Consider the following 10000-nt stretch of genomic DNA (forward strand, 5'->3'; position numbering starts at 1 on the left):
AGAGCTGAAATCTGAGAGCGAAGAGGAAACGACCTCGGCGTTCACTCACATCCGCCGAACGAGCCTTCGGATTTTGCACCCCGCCTTCCCTCCCCAAAGAGTCTCTCTCACCGTGGAGATGGCGCTTTGTGGGAGCCGCGTGCGTAAGTGTTTAATAACCGTCAGGTACGGCTGTGAAAAACAGCCTCGTACTGCATGCATGGAGGAGGGAGAGGACGGGTCTTAAACCCTTAAACTCTCCGGCCCAGGAGAGCCGCGCGGCGCGGGCGGATTTCGGTGGATTTCTTTTTAATCGGCAGCAAATTAAAGCACCTTGGAAACAAGGTGAGCGAATTCCTCAGCCGCTCAATTACCTAAATCGCGCACTTACGTGCCGAAACCCACTGGCTCGCTGTGAGTTATTTCCTGATGCTAATAATAATCACGGATTGCATTTATAATGTATACATATTCTTCACGTCTCCGGGGGGGGCACGCACGGCAGCCATTTTGTGTCAAAATGCTATCCACACATCTAATGGAACACCAGTTACCTGTGGCTCAGTGGGGCCCGTAGCACTAAAACCACACTGCAGTGTGAAGTTTGTTTTCTCCCTCCCCACAGGCCCCCGAGGCTGCACTGCACCATGGGAGTTGCGGTTCCTTTTCATCCCTCCCCATGAGGACACAGACCCCCCCCTGACTGCACACCACAGCGCAGGAAAGAACACAAGCTCTCCTGTTTACTTGTTTATTTTTTACCTAATCTGCATATTCATCCGTTTATCTCATCTACATATTCAAATATTTACCTCATCAACATATTAATTTATTCAGATCGCCAAATTAATATTAATATTCATTATTTTACCTAATCTACGTATTAATGTTTGTATTTTAACCAGTACCTGTTGAGTGCATGTATTCCTAAGTACACCGCACTGCGATTCCCCTTTAATAACTGTTTGGTCTTCAAGTATTACACGCACAATGGGGGCGACATGGCTCAGGCAGTAAGAGCAGTCGTCTGGCGGTTGGGGCCTTGCATGGCAGCCAATCGCCGTCGGTGTGTGAGTGTGTGTATGAATGGGTGAATGAGAAGCATCAATTGTACAGCGCTTTTCCTGGTGTCTCGGTGGCGCAGCCTGCAGAGCACTGACCGCATGCTCATTGCGAGCCGCGACGTCGGCGGTTGAATCTCGCCCCCATTCTTCCTGTCTCTCTATACTGTATACTGTCCAATAAAGCTGAAAAAGGCCTTAAAAAATATCTTTAAAAAAAAAAAATTGTACAGCGCTTTGGATAAAGGCGCTATATAAATGCCTGCCATTCTGATGCGCAGCACGTCGGGGGGGAGAGGCGGCGTTCAGCGTCAGCGGGGAGCGGTGGGGTTTTAGAACAGAGCGCGCGCGGTGCTGTTCCCTCGCCGTGAGGTCAGAGGCGTGAGGTCAGAGGCGCATTGCTTACTCGGTATTCTGATCTGGAAGTGGTTGAGCACGGTCAGGACCTCCACAGCGTGCGTCTTGCTGTCAAACTCCAGCAGCCCCGAGATGGTTTTAGAGGAGGCTGCAGGGGGGGGAGAGGAGAGAGGGGAGGGGGGTCACACAGACCAGGGGGAGAGGGGGGGGAGGCATCAGGCATTGAAACGCAAGACGGTCATGAAAAATGCATGATATTTGTCTTAAAAACGAAACAGGAAATACACACACATCCAAGATCTGTCTCAGCCGAACTGAAAAATATACTTGAAGGCTCGCACGCAAAAGAGCTTTTTACATATCTCCACTCTGCTTTTTAATGCTCCAGTGGGTGTGTATAAATATTTATAATATATACTGTATATATTTTGTTCATATATATATATATATACTGTATATTGTCAGTGGACTCTTGAGGGCAGCCTACAGCCTATTGGCTAAGGGGATTGACTGACTGCAGACACAATAAGACCAGTGTGGCCCTTGAGCAAGGCCCTTAACCCCACATTGCTCCAGGGGGGGATTGGGTCCTGCTTAGTTTAATCAACTGTAAGTGGCTTTGGATATTAGCATCAGCTAAATAACTGTAATGAGATACAAGCCAACTGTAACAACTTCAGTAAATTCAATCAGTACTAAAAAACTAAAAACCTCCATCCATCAGCTTCACAGTTTACACACATTTTAAGTGTCGGTTATTAAACTGGAAATTAAAAGTCATTTAAATCGAGAAGTTTCAGCAGTGTAGCATAAGGCCCGTGAAAAATTAGTGAATTTTTGTTTGAAATAAAAAGTAGCACTTACGTTTGGCGTCAAACACTTTGAACTTGATGAAACCGGGGACATCGTGCTCTGTGCATAACTGAGAAAAAAAAACCCGGGAAGAGACGCTTGTTAATTTATGCAGCACAGCTGAACGAGGAAGGAACGCTAAAGGTCACTCCACTAGATGGCGCTGTTCTATCTGAATCCACCGCTCAATTAAGCCGCGAAATGACGAGTTATGACCTGACTGTGACTTTGCACCTGATTATCACAGGCAAAGCTGCGATACAAGGGACTATCCGTTTTTAGGATTCTGTGCCAACTTCTGCCCTTATTTATTTAATTAACTCGACCGTATCTTATCCTGACATCTGAATAGGCACCAGCTACAGCCACGGACTGCAAGTGTATTCAAACGATTTTACTGTGCTCACGTACAGGAGTGACCCAGTGTAGTTTATAGAGCTGTCAGATTAAGGTCAAATTAAGGTCACTGGTTGGAACACACACCAGCACTTTGACTGGCCCTCCAGGACTGCAGTTGTGCACTGAAGCCTGCAAGGTAGAGGTTACCAACCCTGTTCCTGGAGATCTACGGCCCTGTTGGTTGCAGTGAAAACCTACGGCAGGATAGGTTCTCCAGGGACAGGGTTTGGCGACCACTGCTGTAAAGGTGTGACATCACAAATACGTGATTAGAATGTTCTTAACTGAACATTCCAACGCCGATGTAACGGTCACCACCGGTAACTGAGAGAAAATGAGTTCTAGAACACTGCACACACACAGTAAATACTAGATAATAAACAGGCTGTAAAATGAAGCCTCACCGAACCCTTACTCTTCACAGGGTTAAGTGCCGGTCGTTAACAGAAGTTTCCGGGGCGGCGTCACAGTACCCACCCTCTGCAGCTCCTCCTCGGTGACGCAGGGCGGGACGTTGTAGAAGTGCAGCACGCAGGACGGGGGCTGGATGATGTTTTTGGAGGCCTGGCCCGCGCTGGTGAAGCGGTTGTTCCGGGTCATGGCGAAGTCCTTGTAGCTGCTCGTCCCGTCCTCCAGCTCGAACACCTGGCTGGGGATCACCGCGTGCTGCTTGGATACACTGCGGAGGGGGGGAGAGGGGGCGCAGCTGAAGGATGGGACCCAGATAGCCAGCGACTCAGAGCCGGATCTGGTCAGATTTGGCACAGATCCTGGCTCGGAGTCGCTCGGGAGGAAGATAGGAGCTTCTCCTCTTCGCTATGCTGCACTGCACTACAACCAGACCTTGGTACAAATAGTATTTGTTTTGGATTTAAATACATTTCTGCGCTCTGTTTATCTTTTTGAGCCTGCAAGGCTTAGACATGTTCCCTTTCCTGGCTCTGCCTCTCTCTGCACTCTCAGAAATAAAGGTGTGAAAAGTGCCAAAAAAGGTACAAAAGCTGGTTGCTAGTGCAGTACTCTATAGGTACGTAAATTTGTACCCCTTGCCACCTATATGTAATTAATTTCGATCTTTTTTTTGCTTGGAAAAGGTACTCATTGGTACACAAAGAGAACATTACTGTACTTTCAGGGAACATTTGGGAAATTTGATCCTTGAAGAGCAGAAATGTACCTCCTCTGTCAGTTTATTTCTGAGCGAGCGTGTGCTACACTGCGCTACAGCCAGACCTGGGGGTTCAAACGGTATTTGCTCAGGATTCAAACGCACGTCTGCGCTCCGTTGATCTCGCGCCCGAGCCGGCGAGGAGGAGCAGATGGGTTAGGGTTTACACTTTCGGGATATCGTTTCGCTTCGTTCCCGACGCGCCAGGGAAAGCTCAGTCAAAGGCGGGGAGCGCAATTTGAATCCGCGACAAATGCAGTCTGAACCCGGGTCTGACTGCAGCCGCGTTCCCGGCGTTGCGCTACGCCGACCGTGGCTCTTTCCCAGACGCTCTCGCGCAGACGAACGCGTTTGTTTATGCGCCCTCCATTAATACGGCTGGACGGCTCTGCCGCGGCTGCCCGGGTTAAGTACCCTGCTTATGTGCACAACAGCAGCCCCCACCTGGGACTTTAATCCATAACCTTGGAGCAGCCAGCGCGCTTTCTCCACCATCAGCACTACCGCCGCCCCTGCGCTATATTTAAACCCCTGCAGGGCACCGCTAGCGCTGTCCGCGGCGCTACGTTGTGGGAGGTGATTTTGGCATCGTTCTAATGTCATGTACACGTAAACCTAGTCGTGAAAGGGCTGAATATGTATATATATATTATGTAAAAAGGGTGTAATAAGCCAAAGCTTCAGCCTTCACCTTTTCAGTTAATATTGTTATTAATTATTTCTATGTGCATTCATTTTGTAAAAATTGTCAATAAGGACCGGAATAACTACTACTACTACTACTACTACTACTACTACTACTACTACTAGTACTACTAGTACTACTACTACTACTATGTACAGTAAATGGCAAGTCAAAATTTCTGCAGATTATTCAGAATACGGTCATATTCTTTTATTTTATACTCAGAACAGTTCCATCTATGTCTCCTTCTTCGATGTGTTTGACTGTTTTAGGTTCTTGACATAATTCCATTATTTCAGCGGTGTGTAAAAAAAAAAGAAAAAGGCCCGATCTGTTTCAGGATTGTGTGCCAACTTCTGTTCTTAATCATTTAATTTGCTCAGTGATATCCTGGGCTGATGTTTGCATAAGCGCCGGGTACAGCTGGGGGCTGTGAGTGTATCTCTTCACTGTGCTTGAGTGCAGGAGTGAACCAGCATAGTTTATAGAGCTGTCAAAATATTAAGGTCACCGGTTGGAACTAAAACCAGCACGTAGACCGGCCCTCCAGGACCGGAGTTGGACACCCCCCTATCCCTATTCTATGAGCTCTATTTGATCGAGAGACGCGTGTTTCATGTGCGTGTTTGTCCTGTGACGTTCAAGGCTCAAGGGGCCCAAGACCATGTCCCTGTTGTGCAGCCCATTGTTTGATGAGAACAGGTCTTTGGTTTCTCTGTGAAGCAGAAGACGAGAGACTAAGACCTGGACAGCGCTGACGATCCGCTCAGATGCGCTGAATCCCTTTTTTCAGCTGAAATTCCTCCCTGGATTGGACGATGCCATGGTTCATTAGCGAGGCTTACTTTTGTGACTAATGCTAATGAATGATTCATTCCAGTTTCATTACCATTGTGCAATATTTATTGATGATTAACAATGTATTTTAAAAATATTTTTTATTTCATTTTTATTGCCCCCCAATTTCATGGCCTATGCGGGTTCCAGCGCTGGGCAGCGGGTCTGGAACGCTGGTGTAGCTGACGCTTTTATCCAAAGCAACTTACAGTTGATTAGACTAAGCAGCGGACTGACCAGCGTCTGTAAACACAAGTCGGCCGTTTGGCAGCCGCGCGCAACGATTTCCACGCCAGATTTTCCTAGGAAGAGTGCAGGGGGTGGGAATGCGTGGGAATCCATTCCCACCGGCGAGTCACGTCTGCTGCCTAATATAAACACACAAACCGATCAATTATATCTCTGGAGCACATCAGACAGTGATTTTTTTTGGGTTTGTTTTTTTTAAACGAGACTGCTTCCGAATGCGCTTTGAACGACTATCCCGACGGAGACAAATAAGCAATGTTTTCCCATTGTTTGTGGGAGAAAGGTGATGGCCCCGAGGAGAAAGCTCTCTCTTTCCATCGCTTTCTCTCTCTCTCTCTCATTCCAGTGGAGGGAGGCAGAGAGAGAGAGAGAGAGAGAGAGAGAGAGAGATAGACAGTGGAGCAGCTTAAAGAAAAAAAACGCACGTACTAGTTGGATCTCCTGAGGTTGCAGGGCGAGGGGCGATGTTGAGGACGAAATCACGTTCTTCGCAAAACAAGAAAAGAAAAAAAATCCCACAGGGCGATTCCGAAGGATTCACTTGATTAGGACGCTCACGGAGAACTGAAGTGTTTGACCTCTGGTTTATTACGTGCTCCGGCGCTGGGCCGGCGGTGTTCTCCGGGTTTCTCCTGGGCGCTGCCGGTTCTTTTCACAAACAGACCCGCCATCGATACCGCCGCCGCCGACATCACTCGCGGTACGGCGGTCACGCAGAACAGCGGCTAGCGCCGAGACAGCAAGCACACTTTTATTATCTTATCAATATCCCGTTAGACACCGAAATACGGAAGGGGTGCGCTCCCCGGCCATCCGTATGCGCGGTCTAATATTCCACCGTCAAATGGAATATTTGCACAGTCTGTAATCAGATTGCGTCAACAGCTTCTTCTGAATACAAACGTGTAGGCGAAACATGGGCAGCGTTCGTGATTGCCATTGCTTCAGATCTGAGCAAGGGAATATTCCATTAATCTTTCAGCTAATAAGCATTAGCCGTGTAAACAAAACACGCCAGAGGTTTGTTTCATCAAGTGCAGTCGAATTACACTAAATTGAACTGGAATTGAAAAACATTTTAATTATACATGAAAAATAGGCTAAGTACTGAACAGAGAGAGAACCTCTGAAAGTTGGTTCGAATTCCAGTTTACACCTTCCGTGTGTGTGTGTGTGTGTGTGTGTGTGTCTCTGTGTGTGTGTGTGTGGATGGGGAGGAGATCAGTACAGTAGCTTATACCATTTCTCTGGCTGATATTAATACTAATACTTGATCTTCCTTCCCGCAGACAGAACGGAAACTACAAGCCAAAATAAATGTGCTTAATAAACCCGTAATATATTTCCGCGAGTCTGAAAGTATTCCCGTTACTATATCGCATTTACTGCCTGCAATGCAGTTACAACGATTTCATTCATCCCCCCCCCCCCGCCCCCCGCCCCCTAGTGAAATGATTCAAATGTTCTCCCTAGGAGGTGATAGAATTTGAAGAATATTTAACCATGTAAGAGCCCTCCGTCGTCCTGGCAACACCTGATACGGCGATAAAGTGCGCTAAAGTGGAACGGTCAAACTCAATAGAGCGCCCTTGTCCTCCGCGTTCCCACCGCCAGAGCTAATCCTTCCGCCACCCGATACTCCGCCGTATAAATAATCTATGAGCCGCCCGACCGCCATGTAGCCGGAATTTAATTTGAAATATAAAACAGCGATAAAAATGAGCTGAATTTTTTTTGTAAAAATAAAAAAAAACTCGAAATGTTCTAACCACACATGACAACGTATATAATCCTCCATCACGGCACCAATCTTTTTGTATATATATTCGATTTTATATGTAAAACTATAGGTGGGACGGCGGGCAGGCTGTTGGTCCGTAAGGTCAGGATCTACGTTCCAGATATTGATCTCGGCTGTTAAAAACCCGGAAGATTGCCCGGGATACGGGAAACCGTAGCGAGGACATAAATCATCTACATGACATAACATACGGAGAGCACTCGCGGCTAATGACTGCGGCGCGGAGCACTCCTCCTGCCCTGTGGGGCCCATATGTGCGCAGTACAGCGCTAAAGCGCCATCAGCATCCATCTTACACAAAGCAGTCCGCCGTGCACCTGGGGCTGCCTTTCCACAGGGCCCCGCTTGCGCTCGGTTTTACTGTGTTAGTGTGAAGCTCAGCACAGTTTTGCTGTGTTAGTGAGGCTCAGCACAGTTTTGCTGTGTTAGTGTGAGGCTCAGCACAGTTTTACTGTGTTAGTGTGAGGGCTCAGCACAGTTTTACTGTGTTAGTGTGAGGCTCAGCAGTTTTGCTGTGTTAGTGTGAGGCTCAGCACAGTTTTACTGTGTTAGTGTGGGCTCAGCACAGTTTTGCTGTGTTAGTGTGAGGCTCAGCACAGTTTTGCTGTGTTAGTGTGAGGCTCAGCACGGTTTTGCTGTGTTAGTGTGAGGCTCAGCACAGTTTTGCTGTGTTAGTGAGGCTCAGCACAGTTTTGCTGTGTTAGTGTGAGGCTCAGCACAGTTTTACTGTGTTAGTGTGAGGCTCAGCACGGTTTTACTGTGTTAGTGTGAGGCTCAGCACGGTTTTACTGTGTTAGTGTGAGGCTCAGCACGGTTTTACTGTGTTAGTGTGAGGCTCAGCACAGTTTTGCTGTGTTAGTGTGAGGCTCAGCACAGTTTTGCTGTGTTAGTGTGAGGCTCAGCACAGTTTTGCTGTGTTAGTGTGAGGCTCAGCACAGTTATGTTGTGTTAGTGTGAGGCTCAGCACGGTTTTGCTGTGTTAGTGTGAGGTTCAGCACTGTTTGGCTGTGTTAGTGTGAGGCTCAGCACAGTTTTGCTGTGTTAGTGTGAGGCTCAGCACGGTTTTGCTGTGTTAGTGTGAGGCTCAGCACGGTTTTGCTGTGTTAGTGTGAGGCTCAGCACAGTTTTGCTGTGTTAGTGTGAGGCTCAGCACGGTTTTGCGACGTTAGCGTCAGATTTGACATAGGTTGACAGCCATAAGTGTTAGGTTTAGCAAAGTGTTACTGTGTTAGTCCCAGGTTTAGCACAGTTGTGTTAGCGTCAGGTTTAGCACTGTGTTGGCTAAGTTATCATCAGGTTTGGCACAGTTTTGCGGCCTTAGTGTCTGATTTGTCTTAGATGAGTCTTAGAGTTTGGCTGGCTGAGTTCAGGTTTAGCACAGTGCTGGCTACATTAGCATCAGGTTGGAATGGCTGTATTAGCATCCGGTTTAGCTGGCTGCGGTAGCATCAGGTTTAGTTGGCTGCCTTAGCATCAGGTTTGGCACAGTGTTAGCTGCATTAGCATCAGGTTCAGCTGGCTGCCTTAGCATCAGGTTTGGCACAGTGTTAGCTGCGTTAGCATCAGGTTTAGTTGGCTGCATTAGCATCAGGTTTAGCTGGCTGCCTTAGCATCAGGTTTGGCACAGTGTTAGCTGCATTAGCATCAGGTTTAGCTGGCTGCCTTAGCATCAGGTTTGGCACAGTGTTTGCTAGGTTAGCATCAGGTTTAGCTGGCTGCTTAGCATCAGGTTTGGCACAGTGTTTGCTAGGTTAGCGTCAGGTTCATCACAGAGTTGCTGCATTTGTGTCCGCTTTAGCAGTGCTAGCTGCGTTAGCGTCAGTTTTGGTACGGATGCTAGCGGGACCCGCTCACCAGACGTTGAGCCTCTTGGTGAACACCTTGATGCTGTTCAGGTGCGTGATGGCGCGGTCCACGGCATACTCGTCCCCCATCTCCACCAGGGCGGTGCCGGGCACGCTCTTCATGAACTTCACCTGCCGGCCAATGGCAATCCAGCATTATCGCCATGACAACAGCATCACCGGTCCCACACAGTGCAGTTCCTTTTTTATAAAAACCTTTACCCTCTTTATCTAAATGGTAAATGGCCGGCATTTATTTAGCGCCTTTATCCAAAGTGCTGTACAATTGATGCTTCTCCATTCACCCATTCATACACACACTCACACACACTGACGGCGATTGGCTGCTATGCAAGGCACCGACCAGCTCGTCAGGAGCATTTGGGGGTTAGGTGTCTTCCTCAGGGACACTTCGACACAGCCCGGGCGGGGGATCGAACCGGCAACCCTCCGACTGCCAGACGACTGCTCTTACTGCCTGAGCCAATGAGACGACTGCTCTTACTGCCTGAGCCAATGAGACGACTGCTCTTACCGCCTGAGCCAATGAGACGACTGCTCTTACTGCCTGAGCCAATGAGATGGCTGCTCTTACTGCCTGAGCCATGTCTCGGCCAAGTATCTACAATGAAGCGTGAGCAGTGTGTTGTACAGCCTCCTCTGTACAACATGTGCAGCTACAGCTTCTTCTAATTTTAGCCGTCGCTTAAAATGTTGACTCGATGCAGGTGAACCCCACACCTCCTTCAGAAGCGAACAGATCGAGCA

The 10000-nt window shown here is 48.1% G+C and overlaps 1 protein-coding gene across 1 annotated transcript in view; it reads right to left on the reverse strand.

Moving 5' to 3' along the window:
* The window catches only part of LOC133121938 (heterogeneous nuclear ribonucleoprotein L-like), a 70055-nt gene that overhangs the window by 3280 nt on the left and 56775 nt on the right, over positions 1-10000 (reverse strand). The window contains 4 exon segments of the mRNA XM_061231523.1: positions 1447-1545; positions 2262-2319; positions 3126-3327; positions 9243-9364. Of these exon segments, the coding sequence (XP_061087507.1) occupies positions 1447-1545; positions 2262-2319; positions 3126-3327; positions 9243-9364 (481 nt within the window).

Source organism: Conger conger, chromosome 2 (genome assembly GCF_963514075.1).
Source record: "Conger conger chromosome 2, fConCon1.1, whole genome shotgun sequence".
Classification (NCBI taxonomy): Eukaryota; Metazoa; Chordata; class Actinopteri; order Anguilliformes; family Congridae; genus Conger; species Conger conger.